Genomic DNA, 20,512 nt, shown 5'->3' on the forward strand with positions numbered 1-20,512 from the left:
TGATGTTTATAAAAAGGCCATGCAGGACTTGGGTAGTGGTCAATGCTCTGATATTGTATACTATTTTTAAGATTCAACAGGATTAACTTGGTAGGAATCCGACATTCCTTTTTGAGATTCAATGGGGTTGGTTTAGTTCGTAAGAACCTGACATTTCATCCGAGACTGGTTTTAAATTTGACTTTCATTGCTGAAAAGAGATCTGCGGCATGCATGCCTTGGCACGGCATGGCATGACCTTCCCTCTTAAAAAACTTTTTACTTTTCACACGGAGAATGAACTACGTAACTAAATTCCATTAGATAAGGGCCTATAAATCAATAAATCCTGTTGGACCCTGAGGAACTGACACCGTCTTTGAATAAGGTGGACCTTGGCCCAAGCTCAAGTTGGACAAGGATTCCATCGGCATTCTTTCTAAAACACGAATAAATTCACACACACACACTTAACAAGAACTCAAAAAGCTTATTCCTTTAAAATTGCCGATTCCTCTTCCCATTGAATCATGGTTCTAGTATAATCCAATCCTATCTTATAGGTAAGTATACTTTCAACTCAAATCTTTCCAGTACGGAAGTACTGCTGAGAGTTAACATTGACTTTTATTGTATGGTTTCTCTTGGGAACTGAATTTTCTTCTCTCCAGTTTGGTGGGTTGAACATGGAGCCGCCACCTAATGGTGAAGAACCCACTTCGTGGGATGAGCTATATAACATAAATTTGATTCCTTCTGAGTTGTTCCTCAAGTTTAGAAAAGAAATTCAGGGGTTTCGAGTTGGTGTCAATTTGGAGGTTATTTTTCTTTGCACTTTTTTTTTTCAGTCTTAAATTGCTCCCTCCATTCATGTTATATTGGTGCCAATTCAGGGGTATGAGCCCATGAAAGGAATTTTCTTTTAGCCAATTCAACTTTAAATGTTGCTATTTTACTTGAAAAGGGGTATTTTTTTTTTTTATTTTACAAAAGATAATGTATATCATCCTGTACAGTTTGTTGTTGTTTTGAGCTGTTGAGTAATTGCATCTTAGTTTTGGTTCAGTTCTTCAATGACCCTATGAATGATTTCCAAACTAAGCTTGTGCTGAAGCCTTTATCCCCTGAACGGAGGTGGAAGTTTGCATATGAGCCTATAAGACAAGATGTACGCCTTATTTCCAAAAAGATCCCCGTCACAAAATTTCTTAATCTCCAGGTCTGCTCTACTTTACACAGACAAACTTTCTATTAGTGATAGAATATACAAGTCTATTCCAAATCTGATATTTATTGCTGTAGGTGAATTTATTTGTTTCTCATGCATGATTTTGCCTAGATTTTGCAATGGTTATGCTAAAATGTTTTGGAAATAGGTTGGCATAGGCCACAATTTCAAGATGAATGCAATTGGTTGGAAATGGAAGCTCACCACCTGTTTTGGTGGAGACGGAATTTCTCGGATTCGGAATAAGACAACCCTTGGCTTGGTTCCCGGCCTGGATTTTCGATTTGGGTGGAGGGCAGATTATGTTCTTCCAGAAGTTACTGGGCAAGTTCCTTGAACATGTATTTTAAGAATATTTATTTCACAAAATGGAGGAAGCAATAAGCTTATGTCTAATAGAAGAATCATATTTGATTTCCTTGATCTTGTATGTAGATATTCCAAGGAAACTGCAAGTCAATGGCTATTAGGACACATCTAGAATATTCATTGATGTTATTACTCATATGCTTTAAACATGACTCAGAATTTCCGAAATGTGTTATTGTCATGGTTCTCCTTGTTAATAGTGACATTTTTGTTCCTTCACAATTTAATATGAAGACATGATTTCGTGATTATTCATAACTTATCGTTAATACCTTGAATTTAACAGAGCTCTTGGTACCGATGAAGCATTGTTCAACTTGAACTCTGGGCGGTTGCAAGCATCATTAGATAGAGTTGAGGCCATTGTGACTGCCACATGATTGGTCGTCAAAACATCAGGTACGATTATTATCTCACGATCCTTTTAGGTGCATTTAAGGTTGGCTTTTGACATGGTATATATAACTGACAATTTGTAGGATATGAAGTTGTCAAGACCATAAAGACTTGTATCTCTGTTGTTAAAACTCAAAGTACTGGGAACTTTCTGCCATTGTTTGATCTCTGTGTTTTTACCTCTGCTACCTGTCTTACCCAAACATGCTTCTTTTTCACGTAGTATGATGAGTTGTTTTACATGATAGACCCTTAGAATCCTTGGTTTATTTTCTTCTATACTAAACAGTTTTGTTCTGAAACATCAATCTTAGCAGGGCCAGCATGAATTGAAACTGATGGGATGGTTTTCCAACTCGGTGGCTCGTTTGTATAGCATTAAGTAGCCAGGGCATGAATGAACCAGATTTTGAAATCAAATAGTTCCCTGAAATTAGATCGTAAGGAAATGGCTTTCATTATACTCCTTTTATTGTCTTCCGCCACTTGCCTTTTTATATGTTAGTTACTTCCATAGGGGAGTCTCCCGGTGAAATTACTGGTAAATCAGGTTATTTATACTGTTGAGGTTATTAGAGGGGGTTTCTGATTTGTCATGTTCTTTTTTCTCTTTGGATGATTGAAAACTTTGTTTTAAAATCCACAGTGAAGCAGAACAAGCTTCTAAATGGACCTATTTAAGGTATAGCCTTGTATATCAACAATCTTGTTGGCTACATAGTCCATTTACATTATTACAAAAATAAGCTGGTGCAGCAGTTGCTACTTAACTGTACAAATCTGGTATTGTGTAGATATTGCTGTTGAATGCACCGCAGGTTCTTAACCTAGCCATAGGGCTTAATCTATAAAAAAGCTCATCCAAGCTATGAAAAGCCCTTGAAATTGTTAAGATAAAAGCATTTGAAATTGTGTAGAAATTGTTTGAATTGGACTGGTCGATTGGATCGGAACTAGTTTGGGTATCGATTTAGAGAATGGTATTGGATTGGTTGAACTGCGAAATGGTATGAACTATGAACTGTTTGAACCGGTTTTTAATATATATATATATTATGAATTCTAGTGATTTTTTAATTATATTGGTAGGACTGGTCGAATCAATTGGATCAACGAATTAGCGGGTTGATCAGTTTGAATACCATTGATCTAAACATGCACAATATATTTTAATATCAATATTATAGTACAATTAATTTAATTTTCATACTATATAAATTATATGTAAAATAAAACTAGAAATTCTATATACATGTGTGAACATTAGTTATGAAATATGTAGGATAAAATAAATAATAATACATATTAAATAAAAAAATAAATTAATAAATTTTATTTTAAATATGAAAGTAGTAAAATGAAAAATTGCATGTTAAGGGAATGATATCTGGGTTGGAACCTGGATTCAAAATTTAAAAGCAAAACACTGTAGTATTAGAATCATTTTGAAAGCATGTAGAGGGAAAAGTAATCATTTAAAAGCTAAATACTGCATTAGAATCATAGCCGTTGTATCTTGCAACCCTTCTTATATATATAACCTTACAAATCCATACCCAAAAACCAATCTAAAATGGCTTTCTCTAAGCTTAGAAGCTCCTTTTCCTTCCCAAATCTTCTCCTGTCATCCTTGAACTTCATCCTCTTTATCCTCTCTGCAGCCTCTCTTGCTCCCATTATCCTCCTCAAAATGCCACCAACTTCACTGGGTGTAGCCTTCCTCATGGTCTCCTCCATCTCCCTTCTTTCCTCCTTCTTGGGCTTCTACTCTCAGCTCACCCACTTCTGCTTCATAACCCATATTTCACTCCTCATCGCCTCCTTGATAGGCCAAGTTTTAAGCGTACTGTCGTTGTTTACAAGAGAGAAAGCTAGTCTCTCGATGCTGAAATCTCCGCGGGACATTAAAGAGGCAAAGGTGCTGGTGAGATTGGAATGTGGGATTTTGATGGCGATGTTGGTGATGCAATTGATGGTGTTAGCGGTGAGCTGCACGGTCCATCACTGTTGGGTGAAGGAATATGAGGGGTTAGAAGCTGAGAGAGAGGCGACTGCGAAGAAAAGGAGCAGGAGGTTAGCGAGGGTGCAAGAGGAATCCATGGCGAATGCTGCCAGGATTGCGGAGATTAAAGCCAAGGAGTTGGATGAGAAGACGAAGAGCAAGTACCGTCAGTGGGTGAAAACTGATTTTGAGGGCTAAGGCATGAGGAAAACAACCTAGTTGTGGGTTTCTTGTTGGGGTCACTGCTGTGGTGGCCATTGGATTTGTCTCACTTTTATCGCCATGGTTTCTGATTTATGTGTAATGTAGTTTTTCTTATGTAATATGTATAATATGATGAAGCCTCCCACTTTACCTTGATGATTCTTCAATGTTTTTTGGTTTTGTTTTTCACCCTACTTCACATATTTTACTACCCAATTAAAATTTTAGTATTACCGTTGTTCCGTCAATTCAGCTTTTTGTGTTTTCTTAAATGATTTTAAGTAGACATGGATTTAAGCAGTCCTACTTCAGCCGGTTGATTTTACGATCCAACGTAACTGAAAAAATTTACACCAATCACAACATCTGTTTTATTTCATAACAAAGGAATTTGTTTTTTTTTTTTTAATATAGGAAAATAAAATTTTACTCTAATAAAGCGTATGCAAGAAGTTGTATTTAATTAAATTTTGAAATTTGAAATACCAAATGAAAATTTTGGAATTTCTTATAAAAACTAGCTAATAAATATATTTATAAAAAATAAATAAGCTTTTACTTGAAATATCAAATGAAAAAATATCTTTATAGTAATTATTGATAGTATTTCAAGACAGGATGAAGTGGGCAACAAGGATGGGTGGTTCTATTAGGATATTATTATTATGGGATATCTTTTAGGAATATCTAAATATATTATATATCTTTTCATATATTTAGGAATTATTATATATCTTTCTTATAAATATTATTTATACTTTTGAAGTTTATGAAAAAGATTACCCTATTCTTGTCAGGTTTTCCTCATTTAGTACAAGGCGAAAAGCTGTTGTAAAAGGTTGTCGAAGATGGTAGGAAATGAAAGAAAGTCAGGGTAAGAGTTGGTCTAGGTGGAATGAGAGGAAGAAGAGTCTAAGTGTTGGTCTCAAGCTTGGGGCCTTGTATACTCTTAGTGTCAGTCCTGAGGTGCCACATGTTAAAACCTTATAGGAAGGTCAGAAGCAAGTGGCCAAGTGGTTTGCTATTATAGGTCTAGGTAGAGTGGTGTTATGATGTGCTTTCAATCACTTCGGGTGGGACATAGTAGTTAGAGTCTGATGTGACGACTAATGAGTGGAGCCCTTTTGACTATTAACACAAAGGGTTCTTTCGAGTTAAGGTTCCAAGTGTATCTTCTGAGAGGTGCTCTTGAGGGGTTCACTCAAACTGATCATAAGCTCACTACTCGGTCCCAACTGTTGAGGTATAACAATTGATCCTTAGTTGACAGGGGGTTATACAATGGCCTCCCTCAAGATGCTATCAAGCTCTTACTACTAATATCACAGGCCACGGATTAAAGCCCATTATGAGTGTACACAGAATGCCCCATGGAGGTTAACTAATTAAATGATGCTTATTTGACCCACTTGAACTGGCCCCATTCGTGGAACATATGGAGAAACACATTTACTTGAAACTTTAGTGGCCTAGTGGAACACTCCAGTAAAACTAGAGTTACCATGGTGAATATTGTAAATCCTAAGGGATAAGGTTATATAGAGTTTAAATCCCTTAGGACTCTCATATTGTAGATAGGTTTTAATATTGACTGTCAATGTAATTTAAATTGTACCGTTAGATCTGGGAGAGCTCAACTATAAATAGAGGTATTCCCCATCATTTGTAATCATTTTATTCATAGTTATTGAATATATTTGAGAGCGTTTACTCAAACACATTGTGTGCATTGTTTTTTATGCCTTTTCAGTTCTTTCGTTGTTTCTTCACTTTGAATTTGCTTCCTCTTTATTTCGATGCCTTAGATAATTTTTTATGAATTCTCACTTTTAAGAGTAAGATAGACTTAGGTGAATTTGAAGCTAAGGAATTGCTTAAGGCCGTGCGATTTGCAAGACTAAAGTTCTAGCCCTGTGATAATTGATATCAGAGCTAAAGTTTGAAGGCGTCGGTTGTGATAACAAAAGAAGTAGACAAGCAAATTGAGCCTAAAGAGACCCATTGGAAAGGTAAAAAAAGTAGTAGTTCGAGGGATATGTTGTCGGCTTTGGAAAGTCGAGTAGTCAATCTCGAGGAATCCATGAGTGATGTGAAGGAAACACCGATAAGCTAAACTTAATCAAAGAGCAACTAAAGGAATATATTGTGAAGGCCTTTAGTTCCAATATGGATGCATTGCAAGTGCTCCTTAATACCACTATGGGTAAGCTAACAGAAAAGAATGATGCTCTTGAACCTGGGATGATAGCTATGAAGGAAGAAAAAAAAGCCACAGTGACGACTTTGAATACGAGAATTGAGGAGCTCAAGGGAGAGCTCACGGTGTAACGAATTCTTATAGGTAAAAATGTGTTGGGTGCAACACCGATCCATAAGATTGATGTCACCAAACCAAAAAAGTTTAAGGGAGCAAGGTCTGCGAGGAATGTGGATAACTTATTGTGGGAAATGGAGTAATACTTCTGTACGATAGGCATAAAAAATGATAATGCTAAGGTAAATACTGATTTTATGCATTTTACTAATGTTATTTTTTTATGGTAGCGTCATAGGTCCATAAATGAAAAGCGAGGTGGGACTAGAATTAGGAATTGGGAGGAGTTTTAAAAAGAGTTCAAGGAGTAGTTTTACCCCCAATATGCTAAGAAGGAGGCTCAAGCTAAGTTGTGCCGGTTCTTGCAACAAGGCACAATTAAGGAGTATGTGAAGGAGTTTAGAAAATTGGTGCTCCAAATTACAGATTTGAGTGAGAAATAGGCATTTTTCTTTTTGATGGATAGGTTGAAGTTGTAGGCTAAACAAGAATTGGAATGTCAAGGGGCCCAAGAACTATCTAAAGACATGATCGTGGCAACATCCTTAATTGAGCTTATTCCAAGGAAAAATAACTTCGAGTCTTCCAAGCCTAAAAAGAAGGGCAATGGTAGGAGATATGAAGAAGGACATGATGAGAATAACAATGATAATGGTGGCAATGGGAAACCATAAAATGAGAAGGGGAAACCTAATAATAAATCGAAGGAAAAGAATATAATGCTTATTATGTTGTGGTCTGCATAAGGTGCGGGACTGCCCACAACGATCCAAGTTCACCATAATCAACAAAGAAGAAGAAACAAAGCCTAAGAAGGGTAGGCTATTAAAGCTTGGGTCAATGATACTCAATTCCACTATAGCGAATAATGATCACAAGCAAAAATGGTTAATGTTTGTGGACATTGACATTGCAGGCCGAAGGAGGAGTGCTCTTATTGATAGGGGGCATTTGATTTATTCATATCGACGAAAGCCGTGGGTAAACTTGATCTCTCAGTTAGCAAATTGACTAAGAAGATCAAGACTGTAAATTCCATGGGAGGAAAGATGAACAAAACAAGTGAAATTTATTGAATTTTGATTAATAAATAAAATAAATAGATGAAATTGAAAAAAAAGGAAAAGAAAAATGTAGATTATTCTACAATGGAGGAAGGCTAAACGACAAAAAGTGAATGATTTTTTTTTTTGTAAAAAATGGTGAAATGATCAAATTACCTTTATATTTAAAATTTAAAATAGTTTTTTTAATAATATTATTATAGGCTCTGATTATATCTGTTCATTTAATACCATGCCTAGAACTATCCATAACCCCTCCCTAACCTATAAATAGGAGGATAATGTGTATCATCACACTCGAACCTACGTCCTCTTGAATTGGCAACAATGCCCATACCAATCGAGTTAAAACTCAATCAACTAAAATTTAAAATAGTTAAAAGTGCATTTTTGGTCTTTTTACCATCAAATATTTGTTTTGAGCATTTAATTAAAATAAAAGAGATACTTTGATGGGAGAAATATGAGTAATTGAATTGACGTTTAAATATTAAATTATAACCATTAGTTTAATTAATTAAATGATAAATAAAGGAAATAGATAAAATAGAAGAAACATTTAGAAGATAGAAGAAAAATCATTCTCTTCTTTATATAAACCCAACATGAGGTGTATAGAAGTGAGAGAGAAGAAAAAAACATAAAATTTTTTATTTTATTCAATTTGACCCTTTTTTATTTAAGAATATTTTTTAGCCTAATAATTATTAATTTTTTTTTTGAAAATAAGGGTCCGTTTGTTTGGCAATAAAACATTTTTCGGAAAAGCTTTTCAGCCTTTTCTAGTTTTTGTTTGGCTGAAAATAATTTCTTAAGGTAAAATGATTTACAAAACACGGGAAAAGAAGCCTTTAATTTGGGAAAATGTCTTACCCATTTTTATTTCGGTAAGACATTTTTAGGAAAAGAAGCCAACAACTCTCAACACCCTGATCTTCCCTTCCCGTTTCTCTTTCCTTTCCCCTTCCCCCATCCTTGACACCCTGATCTTCTGCTTGCCGTTAGCCAACAACGATTTTCAATACCAGACGCTGGTGTTCATATTTGATTGTCCTCATCTTCACCTTTCGTTTTTAAAATCGGCACTGCACCACCAGTCGGCATATATATTTGGAGTCACCCTCCCCATTTGTATCCATCTTTTCCATTTCACTAAAAATTAAAACCTAGAATTTTGATTTGAATCGGTCCGAGACAACCAAGGTGATAATCTTCACTCGTTTTAATCCTTTTTCTGTTCTTTTTAACTTGTTTTAGATTTGTATTTTGACTTAAATTAGGCGTCGTTCACTTCGAAAGGCTCACTTAATCTGTTTTAATTCTTCTTTATTCTTTTTGTTGTTTTAATTTGCTGTGAATTTGATTTGGAATTGAAGCTGCGTTCCTTTTTTTTTCAGTGTTTGTGTGGTTGTTATTATAGATTATAGATTTGAGAAAACCTTTTTGTTGTGGTTAGTACTACCTAAAACAAGTTTTAATGAAGAAATTTTAGTTTAGTTCTTTTACTAGTTGCAATTAGTTTTGAAATTAGAATTGCTAGTTGCTTAAGACTTTGCATTTCTGTGAGAAGTAATGTTCAATGCTTGACTATCTCATGGATGTTGATAACGGAAATTTATGGTTTTATAATTTGTAAACTGAGAGGCTTCTGTTATTGTGTGTTTTAAGGGGGCAGATTGATGGCGCTTGTTTCTAAGGCAGGCTCATCTTATTACATCCGTAGTAATATAACATGGGGTAGAACCGGACAGAGTGTGGCTTTTGGTGTGGCAAACAATGTTAAGGCTTCTATAATGAAGGAAAAATCGGTTAATTTTTCTTCTTTATTATGCAAAAATGCTAGGGTAGTGTAGTTCTTTCCTCTAGAAACTCTGGGATTTCGAAGCAAAAGAAGGAATAGTGTGATTGTTGTAGCAAGCTATAACAACACATTTTTCAGTGAAATCGGAACTGTGGTTTCGGGACCACAAATACAATCCAAAATATATTTTATTTTTATTTTACCATATGGCCCGTAATATGATAGAAATGACATGCGAAATTTTTTATATGAAAATTTTATCAATTTAGTGCCTAATTACGAGAAGGACTAAATCACATAAAATGTGAAAGTGAATTCTAGTAGCTATGAAGATCAAATAGCTATGGAATTTAAAACTTAAGATCCTTATATGGTAATTATACCATTAATAAAAGTATGTAGATTTTTATGGTGACTCATCCATGGAATTATAGAAAAAACAAGGGACTAAATTGAAAATACCAAAATACTTAATTAATTGAAAGATGAAAAGAAATTATATCATTTTATTTTCATCATCTTCAACCTAAAAATACATGGAAACCATAGGAGAGAGAAAAGAAACTTTCAAGGGCTAATTGGGTAAGCTTTCAAGACCACAAATACGATCCAAAATATATTTTATTTTTATTTTACCATATGGCCCGTAATATGATAGAAATGACATGCGAAATTTTTGATATGAAAATTTTATCGATTTAGTGCCTAATTACGAGAAGGACTAAATCGCATAAAATGCGAAAGTTGAATTCTAGTAGCTATGAAGATCAAATAGCGATGGAATTCAAAACTTAAGGTCCTTATATGGTAATTATACCATTAATAAAAGTATGTAGATTTTTATGGTGACTCATCCATGGAATTATAGAAAAAGACAAGGGACTAAATTGGAAATACCAAAATACTTAATTAATTGAAAGATGAAAAGAAATTATATCATTTTATTTTCATCATCTTCAACCTTAAAATACATAGAAACCATAGGAAAGAGAAAAGAAGCTTTCAAGGCCTAATTGGGTAAGTTTTCTTGTCCTGTTTTTAGTAATTTTAGTTTTTTTTTAAACCGGGATAGCTTAATCTCTCTTTTTGAGGGATTAATTTGAAAAGTTATCAAGGAATGAAAATGGGTCATGGATGTACTATGCTGGAAATTAGAAATTTATGGTAGAAAATGAAATATTATTGATAGATAAACAACTTTTACAAGGTGATTTTTTATGAAAACTTGATTTAGAGACTAAAATATAAACTTGTGAAGGAAAAATTCTGAAATTTTATGTAAATATGTGCTGGAAAATTTGTAATGGGACTTTGATTAGGCTTGGAATAGGGAGCAATTTGTACAAGTTTCATTTTCTGGGCCTAGGGACGAAAATGGAATTTTTGGAAAAGTTAGGGGCAAAATGGTAATTTTTCCTAGGATGTAAATTGAGTCCGTCTAAGTATGAAATGTATGAAATTAATGATTAAAATCATTTATATAGATCAGAACAAAACAAACTTGAGGTTAGATCGAGGAAAAGAAAAGATTTCAGATTAGTAGATTATTACGCGAACAAGTGTTGAGGTAAGTTTGTGTAACTAACTTAATCAGACATGTAATTATGTTAATTAGTTTTTGTGTTGTATGTAATATGATTTATGTTGATGTGCTTCACTTGTATGTTATGATGAAAAATGAAAATAAGCTTGAAATGGTGATAAAGGGTTAGTCCGATTGGATGTTGAATTCTGATGATTGTGTGTGCTTTCTCGAAAAAATAGGATCCTGCATTTGTTGCGGACGGGATTTAGCTCGGATGAGTAATCCCAATGACTTGTTATAAAAAGGATTTAACCCAGACGGGTAATCCCAATATAATACCTTTCGAGCACACGATATGATTAGGGTTTAGCCTGGACTGGTAACCCTAATTAAGCTCTTGTGAGCATGCATATTATATAAAGGATTTAGCCTGGATTGGTAATTCTGTTATACGACATGTGGCTCGTGAGTGTGTTCCTTGGTCAAGTACCCTAAGGGGTACCCTCGATAAGAATTAACGGATTAATGAATCATACACCTCGAGTGTACTACTTGAGCTTTCATTAGAATTTCAATAATTCAATGGACATATAACTCTTGACTTGACATGAAAATCTTAAGATAAAAAGATAATGACTTGAAAGAACATTGCTTGATAAGCTCATTTATGTTACTGGATTTATATGAATAGTTGGTGACTAACATGTTTGATTAAATGTATGTGATTAGGCCATTTAGACAAATGGATGGAAACATAACATTGTATGCCTAGATTTTAATAAAAAAGATCGGCAAGTTTAGTTTCTATTATACGAACTTACTAAACATGTAATGCTTACTCCTTTTATTTCCCCCCTGTTTTATAGTGCTTGAAAGCTCATGAAGGTTGGAAGATCGTGGAGTATCGTCATACTATCAACTAGTATTTTGGGTATATTTAGTGAAATCATTTTGGTGTAATGGCATGTATAGGGAAACTTGGCCAATAGTGGCTTGAAAATGTTATTTTGTAACCTAGCCATTGGAATGGCTAATGATGGCTTATTTTGGTATGATTAAATATATTATGATGTTATGTTCACATAGGATATGTTATGAATATGCTATCAAAGGTTGCTATTGCCTAAGTTAATCCAAGGTAAATTTATAATCATTTATGCATGTAGTGGTATGACTTGTTAAATGATGAATTGGCCTACTTTAAATACTTGAATTGGTTGGAATTGGTTGAGTGTTCTATGTGTAGGTTTTTGGGTGATTTTGGGTGAGAAATGAAGCTAGAAAATGGCTTCATTTTGTCCACATGGACAAACACACGGCATGTGTTTAGACCGTGTGTGATACACGGCCTCGGAAAACGAGCATGTGGTTAGGCTGTGTGTCCCCTGCACCTTAATTTTGAAAAACAAAATGCTCAGAATTAGACACAAGGGAAGAGACACAGGCGTGTGTCTCAGCCGTATGTGTCACACGGTCTAGAACAGGGGCGTGTGTCTTGGCCTTGTGAAACCTGCACCTAATTCAAATTAAATTAATTAACCATACAGCCTAGCACAAGGGTGTGTGGCATGGCCGTGTGTGCAAGTCAGAGAGTTACACAGGGTCAAACACGGCCTCTAGCACGGGCGTGCCCGAAGATCACACGGACGTGTCCCTTGGACCACACGGGCGTGTGAGCTCTGCACATTGGAAAAATTTTGTAATTTCACGAAAAATTCTTAGAGGTCCTGATTAAGTCCCGATTCAATTCTAATGTTCATATAGGATTTTGAGGGTCCAATTAAGGACGTTATGAATAATCTCGGTTAATAAATAGTGACTTGCATGAATTAATTAGAAAATGTTCTGAATGTTCTGTTAATGCTCCGAAACCCTATTCCGGTGACAGGTACGAGTTATGGGTGTTACACAAGCCCTCCCATAGAGGATGCTTTGATTGCTACAAAACCATTGATGAAACAGAATCTTGTTGGATACCTTGCATCAGGATGTAAGTCTAAGGAAAAATAGAGGTAAAAGTTCCCTTTCTTTGTTTTGTTTCAAATAAAGTACATTTCATCTTGTCCATTTTATGTTTTTCGACTTGTATAATATGTTGCCAGTCTCACACATGATATTGTTGCCTTTATAATTTCTTGATGTCAATAGCTAGCCATATCTGGTCCTTGATGTGTATTTTAGTATTTATATTGGATCTAGTTCTAGTTTAAATCTTTAAAAATTTTCTTGAATTGGACATATTGTTCTTGAATTGGAACAAGGCTGAAGTGTCTTCTGATAGACATGAAGGAGTTAGATTAAGAGATGAGGAAGAAAAACTCAGAGAACAATCAAGTACGAAAAGAAATAACAACTCAAAGAGGAGACTATGAATTTGACACAACCATATAAACTTTCCCATTTTTAGAACCTAATAAGGAACAAGCTATGAAAGGAGGCAATGTTTAAGGAAAACAAAATTAGAAATTTGCTATAAGTTAAGGGTTGTAGGCTTTAGAGATGCTATGCGAAAGTTGATTCATTGGCCTATATTTATATTCTCTAATTTCATATGGTCTTTCCCGAGTCTTTAAAAAAACTTATTTTACTTATTTAGAAAAGACATTTCCTTCCATCTATTCTTTTATTATATTATTTCAATTATAGAATATCATTTTGTCATTTATGTTTTATTTTACTTTTTTAATTATGCGTTAACATGATATGCTTTCTCTATTTTAATTTGATTCTATATTCACAATTAGATTTCTTAAATATCAATATTGCGAAGTGACCATTCATACAATGACGAAATCAGATCGCGTACCTACGAACTTATTCAAATTTATGACTTCATCCACAGTTATGAGCTTATTCAAAGTTGCGAGCTTATCAAAGATACAAACTCAACCCAAGTTGTGAGCTATTAAGGATTTTGGCGAACTGCAAGACGAGGTGTGAGCAAGGTTCACATGTGCTGAAATCAATGTTTTTTGTTTAGTCTGTTTGTTAATTACCTTTTGTCTTTTTAAGTTTTATTTTACTCTATTTTAATTTGATTGCATTAGATTTCTTGAATGTCAATGTCAATAAGTGTAGTGAGTTTGTTGATTCATTTGGCAATTAAAATATGTCCTACATATACACTGAATTAAGAAGAAATGATAGTGCACGTCCTAAAGGGGATGGCTAGTGTGAACAAGTGTGCTATGATGTAATTTCTTCTTTCATAGTGAGACAAAAACCTTTAAGTCATTTTAGAAAAACTTTAAGTCATTTCAGAAAATATGGAACAAATATATTAATTATACTAATTTCATGGTCTTTGTTCCCAGCTACTGTAATTTCTAAGCATTAACACTAATGCACTTGGATAATGTTGTTGTTATCATGTGGTGTACTACTGATTATACATTTGGATAATATTATTAATTTCTAGTATTAATTGTGGTTTGAAAGATAATTTGTAATTATTCAATCTTTGTTTTTTATTTTTTATAACACAATTAGAAATAATTTATTTGCTTTGGTTGTTTTCAATTTATGATGGTTAATATTCTAGCTTAATAATTAAGTATTATTATATATTTAATTTGATTTATTTATTTATAAATAATTCATTGCAATATATGTAAAAACAATTTAAAATATAAATTTATTAATATATATAATAAATTCAATTAAATAATGAAAAGATAATAAATTCTTAAATATATATATTTTCATTTTAAAATAGTTTTTATGAAATATTTTCAAGAAACTGTCAAACGACAGAAAATATTTTACACAGATTCATCCAAACACCAGAAAAGTAAATCATTTCCAGAAAAGTAAATCATTTTCCAGAAATTACTTTCCGGAAAATATTTTACTGGTAAACAAACAGAGCCTAAAGTGAAATTTCAAATCCAAAAATAATTTGAGAGTCATTTATTATTGGAAATCAATTGTGGAAACTTAAAATGGATGTTGGAAGTGGAAAAGAGCATGGTATGTGCATAATTAATGGAGAAATTAAAGCAAATTGTTTAAATTATTATTATGTAATAGTTGAAGTGTATAATTTGATGCAAATTTATAAAGATCAAATATGTCGATTTAATGGAAATATTGTGTTATAAGTATGGAGAATGATGGATGATTTTAGGATTGATTTGGTAAATTTATTAAGTATATGAGAAATTAAAGTTGTGAATTTACATTGATGAATGACTATGTTATTCATGTGTTAGAATGATGGAGAAATTTATTGTATGAAAAGAATATATGATGATTATTTGGAATAAGGAAAATTGGGACTTAAGGAAAATGAGAAATAATAATTGATCAATTTAAATAGAATATTTAATAAATCAAGTAAAGGATGATTTGAAGTTTGATTAATTATATTAAATAGATTAGAAATGATTGGAATTAATTATATGTATGGAATTAAAAAATCAATGAATAAAGTGTTCAATTTTGAAAAAAACAAAAATAAGGACAAAATTGTAAATATTTTAAAACTTGAGTTTGAGAATGAACTGTAAAATAAGAAAATCTTATTTTAGGGGTTGAATTGTAAAATTGTGTAAATTTGAGATTTGAGGACTAAATCATAAAATTGTAAAATTTGAATTTTAGGAACTGTTTTGTAAAAAAAACTATAAAATTTGAGTATAAGGACTATCTGTAAATTTTGAAACATTAAGTATAAATATGAACATAATAATTATATACTTGATTCCATGTAATATTTGATAAATAAATATGCATGAAATTAAATAATAGAAATTTGAAATTGGTAAGTTAAGAATGGTTATGATTTGTATGTGGTTTGGAATGTTTGAGTTGTGTATATGAATTTGTAATGAATTAATAACAATAATCTACATTAAATCTTAAGGCTACGAAATAAGCTTGGATGACGAATATATGAATAAATTTTGATGTCAAAGTCAAAATTGAATTTTAAAGGTTGAGATTGAGTTCAATGATAATAAATTAAGTGTCTGAATATTATGGAAAATTTTAAAAATGTTAATGTAATATTCTTTATCCGGATCTATTACCGAATCGAATAAGGGGTGTTACAGTCTCAGACTGAGAACCACTATAACATGGCAAGGGAAGAGGGAGTGCACGACTTTCTTCTATCAACAGTAGTGAGACAATATGGAATTGCTTAGCCATTTGCTAGTCAGACTTCATTTACCTTTCTTTGAAGAGGGTAAGGAACTTGACAGTCATACAAAATGTGGCCACGATCATCCTGGCCATTCTCATGATAGACTTGTCAAAGATGACGTTGTATGCGGTTAGATGGTCTACAATAAGGAACTTGACCATTTCTGTAATGGTATGCTTATCATCACCTAAGGTTATTGAAAGGGTGATCGAGCCTTTGGCTACGGTTTGTTGGTTGCCAAAACCATAGACAATACTAGCTTTCTTCAAAGTTGAATCATTAAATGTCCAATTAGTGGAAGGCCTTGGTTGTAAAGATGTCTATTGAACTCCCCGTATATATGAGAATCCTTTCCATATAGAACGAAGTGATAGTAAAAGAGACTACGAGAAGGTCATCACCCTCGGCATCTAATACTTTTTTTTCATCAACTTCTGAGAACTAAACCTGCCAAGATGGAAATGCCTTGGGCTTCTTTAGCAGAGCAGTAATATTAACAATTTTAACACTAAAAGTTTCAATTGATAAAATTATTAATAGCAACAAGTAGTGATTGATGCTCTCTCTCTCTAGCGATGAGTTTATACCTAAGAATCTAAACGCACAATTTTTCATTTAATCACTTTTATTTTTCAATCTCAAATAACTATTAGAAGCACATAATGAAATCTTGATCTTATTCAATTAAGCTTAATTGAATCGAAACCTACTCGATAGATTACCTTCTTGATTTATTTTATTTCAATTTTCGAGAATGATTTTTTTTAATAAGACATAATTTAGAAGAAGTTAGGAGGCTGGGAAGGCAATTTTGTTCGTCTATTGGTTTTGTGAACCAAAACGAAGTTTTTTTTTCATTCCACATTTTTTTCCATTAATCGTGGACTAAATTACATAAAAATACCATTTTTTTAAATTACTAGATTAAGCCATTTTTTTTGAAAATTTACAGGATTAGACCGAAATAATGAAAACGCTTCCAGTTGAAAGCGTTTTCTCCAAATGGTCACTCCCAACAACTATTTCCTCCAACGGCTATTTAGTTAGTCGTTGGGACCAGCGACTCCCCCCTCCACCAATGATTATTTTATTTTTTATATAAAACCCCCATTTCATTTTTTTTTCAATTCAATCTCAACTCTCTCTCAAATTTCTTTCAATTCCTTATTAATTTCTCACTCAAATTTTATTTCTCTCTCAACTCTATTTTTTTTATTCAAATTGTCTTAAGATTTTCGTAAATTATTTTTTCTATTACAATTTATTTCGTGTTTTTCGAAACTAGCTGTGGAAAAATTAATTCGTTTTGATGACAAGTACATTTTGGTCGATCAATTGCAAATGGTAAGGATTTTTTATTATATTTTATGTAGTTTAATTTAAATATTTTCTTGTTATATTGGAGTTTAATATTTTGTATTTTTTTATAAATAGATGACAGATCAAATTTTGGAGACTTATATTCATAATCTACTTGCTCCTCTATCACCCTTAATCGAACCATACTTAAGAGATGTTGGATTTTTGCACGTGGCCCTTATAGGTAAGGGGGTAAATTGGACCCGACACTTATAAGTGCGTTAGTGGAAATGTGGCAACCAGAAATGCACATATTCTATCTTCCATGCAGTGAGCGTACTATCACTTTAGAGGACGTTCAATTACAGCTCGGGTTACTGGTGGATGGGTCGGTAGTGACTAGGTTAGTTTACATAGCTGATTGGAGAGATGTATGGGAGGAACTTTTGAGGAGAGTTCTTGAAATGATTTATAAAGCTCGAATAGATTTGAATTGGTTAAGAAGAAATTTTGGTAGGCTCAATAAGGATTCAACTGAAGTCCAAAGAGAACAACATGCTCGAGCATACATCCTTATGATCATCGGAGGTCTCCTAATGCTCTATAAGCCACGAAATCTTGTTCATTTAAGGTGGTTGCTAAAACTCATCAACTTTAGAGAAGCGGGCAAACTTAGTTGGGGGTAATCGTGTTGGCGACATTGTACCAGGAGATATGTCAGGCGATAAAACCATAAAAAATTAAAATTGGTGGTTGCATGCTACTACTGCAACCATGGGCATGGTACCGACTGCCATTTTTACGTCCCCAAGCAAACTATCTTTCTACACTCCCACTTGTAACAAGGAAAATTCATTAGACAATATGTTTACCAAAATAAAATTATTTAAAATTTAAATTATTGTGCTAATAAATTATTTCAATAAGTGGAACCATAGGCCGAGTTATGCGAGACTACTAAATGAGCTTCGAGATATACAAGTTCTGTTAGACCAATAATCGGAAGTGAATGTATGTATTTTTTAAATTTAAATTATATAATATTAACATAGTTGATTTAAAAATTAGTAGCATATATATAACTAAAATTTTATTATTTTAACATAGTTTGAATGGATGCCATACTCCGATCCGACAATTCAAGAATGCATCCGATCTGAATTTTTGCTGAATCCCTACATTTGACACGTGAATGTGTCATTAGTAGTGCACTCTATTGTGGAGATCTATGAGTCGGATAGAGTGTTGTAGCAATTTGGGTTTGGGCAATCGATTCCACTGACACCTCAAGACACCGAAGATCTGCATCATATGGACTTGTGGGGGAGAGCGAATAAGCATTGGCCTACATTCCATGTGCAATATATCAACATTTGGAATAATAGGTACAACGTTTTTACCTACTCACGAGGCCATTATCGCTCTAGAGTTAGCCTGCAATCCGAAGTACATGCCATGATTTAGGGTCCATGGCAAGCCATACCTACTAGCGAAAGAGACGAGAGGTCAACAACAACATACGAGGAGGCCATGATGGGCACCTAGACATCTAAGGTCTGGCAAGTTGGGTTCATTGTCTACGCCTCCGTAAGAACTGACACCGATGGCCGCACCACCCTCGGTCAGTATGACTCAACTTATTTTAGTGCTTATACTAACTCCGTCATTTTTACATAAGCATCATTATTCTACCACATTTTTTACTTCTACTTCAATGCCAAGTTTAGTTTTTGGACCTTCATCCCTGGCATATTACACGCTGATGCCATCAACATTTCAAATGGGGATGACACCGACTACAATGTATAGGTCATCTATGTTTGGGGCACCGACTGAGAGTCCAATCATTATGTCGTCGGAGTATGGGACACAATATAGTTATGCCTCTATGCTGATGGTGTTGCAAACACCTCCAAGATCATTGTTCTACCAAGGTAGACTATATTCGCAACCACTTATTCTTAGATCAAAGGATACACGATAACAACCAATGAGCAACCGATCATAATAAACTACGGATGAATGCAAAGAAGATGAGAACTTTCTAACAAAGTGGTGAACCTACTACACAACTATGTTGTTGGACTTTTGGCTTATTCTTCCGTTCTAGCCTCTCAAACTGGAACGTATGTCGACCTTCGAAAGCCTTCATTTATCATTGTAAACTCCACATGTAACTCAAGAAATGGTGATCCACTATCAATATGCGTTTGCACCATCACTTCCAACCCCCTCACACCTTTGGTATTGAAAATGTCATATCTGACGGGGTCGACTAAAGCACAAAATTGATATTTAAGTGACAATACTCTCATCTAGTTGAATTCGATGATTTTTCGCCTAATTCTTCCACGCAGTTCCGGCAATTGTATGTTCAGGTTAAAAGCCAACCTCATTGTGTTCTTTGATAAAAAAAAAACGACCTTATTCTTGGTGTCACGTACTTCACCGTCGTAATAAACAATTGCATTAATTCGTCCATTCATTTTCAATGAAATAATCTATTCCACATGTTCGAAACAAAAACATTATGCAGAAAAATAGTGTTGTAATTAAATAGGAACAACAAAAATCGATCTTTACTTTATGCAAATTACGTGGTAGCTCCAAATTATGCCTTATGTGCAAACTTCTCTTCTTCTGATCTTCTTACAATTTTACTTCCTCGTAAATGCCTTATGCTACTCAATGTTGAAATAGATTACTTTTATAGACTAGGGGGTGAGTGACAATTGATTCAAAAAAATTCCTGGGCTAGTGGGGAGTTAAAATTACCAGAGAGAAAACGTTCCACGTAGGACGCATTTTCAGTGCATTGCCAGAAAAAAAGCACTGAAAGCGCATCCAGCTAGATGCATTTTCCTGTCATGTCAGCTGAAAGCTCGTCCAGTTGGACACGCTTTCAATGTTTTTTTTTTATAGTGCATTGAAATTGTGTCCTACGTAGGTAATTTCGACTCCAGACTTTTTCCCACTCACTCATCAGATATCCCAGGATATATTTTTTAAACCTATATGAATGTTAAAAAATAATGCACTGTAAATAATAATCAAAACTCAGTTGCAATAAAAAAAATTGAAAAAAAATAAAAACTGATAGGTGCTAAAAGTAACATGTTTTGGTCTGATAGTGACTAGACTAACTAAAAATACGACAAAAGCAAGCACACATATCGAACAATAGT

The 20,512-nt window shown here is 33.7% G+C and overlaps 2 protein-coding genes across 6 annotated transcripts; both read left to right on the forward strand.

Annotated features, from left to right (window-relative positions):
• Positions 1-406: 406 nt before the first annotated feature.
• On the forward strand, positions 407-2,751 carry LOC108471182 (uncharacterized). Of its 5 annotated transcripts, none has more exons than XR_001869468.2 (7): positions 407-542; positions 651-797; positions 1,046-1,198; positions 1,356-1,531; positions 1,863-1,975; positions 2,056-2,109; positions 2,287-2,751. XR_001869468.2 is itself a non-coding variant. In XM_017772789.2 (6 exons), exons 2-5 carry the CDS (start codon positions 666-668, stop codon positions 1,954-1,956), a joined length of 555 nt encoding a protein of 184 aa, XP_017628278.1. In that variant the 5' UTR covers positions 407-542; positions 651-665; the 3' UTR covers positions 1,957-1,975; positions 2,287-2,751. The 5 variants fall into 5 exon arrangements, 3 of the variants coding, with proteins under 3 accessions (XP_017628278.1, XP_017628276.1, XP_052885964.1); XR_001869467.2 differs by having other exon boundaries at positions 2,290-2,751; XM_017772789.2 differs by lacking the exon at positions 2,056-2,109.
• Positions 2,752-3,483: 732 nt separating this feature from the next.
• Positions 3,484-4,426, forward strand: LOC108472451 (uncharacterized). The gene has a single exon (XM_017773977.2). It carries the CDS (start codon positions 3,546-3,548, stop codon positions 4,170-4,172), a length of 627 nt encoding a protein of 208 aa, XP_017629466.1. The 5' UTR covers positions 3,484-3,545; the 3' UTR covers positions 4,173-4,426.
• Positions 4,427-20,512: the final 16,086 nt, after the last annotated feature.

Source organism: Gossypium arboreum, chromosome 6 (assembly GCF_025698485.1).
Source record: "Gossypium arboreum isolate Shixiya-1 chromosome 6, ASM2569848v2, whole genome shotgun sequence".
NCBI classification, from domain to species: Eukaryota; Viridiplantae; Streptophyta; class Magnoliopsida; order Malvales; family Malvaceae; genus Gossypium; species Gossypium arboreum.

Excerpts from the sequence above, each read along its gene's own strand:
- LOC108472451 (XM_017773977.2), top strand. The coding sequence starts at position 3,546 with ATGGCTTTCTCTAAGCTTAGAAGCTCCTTTTCCTTCCCAAATCTTCTC.
- LOC108471182 (XM_017772789.2), top strand. The coding sequence starts at position 666 with ATGGAGCCGCCACCTAATGGTGAAGAACCCACTTCGTGGGATGAGCTA. Across the intron at positions 798-1,045 it reads GAGTTGGTGTCAATTTGGAG|TTCTTCAATGACCCTATGAA; the intron begins GTTATTTTTCTT and ends GTTTTGGTTCAG. Across the intron at positions 1,199-1,355 it reads CAAAATTTCTTAATCTCCAG|GTTGGCATAGGCCACAATTT; the intron begins GTCTGCTCTACT and ends TTTTGGAAATAG.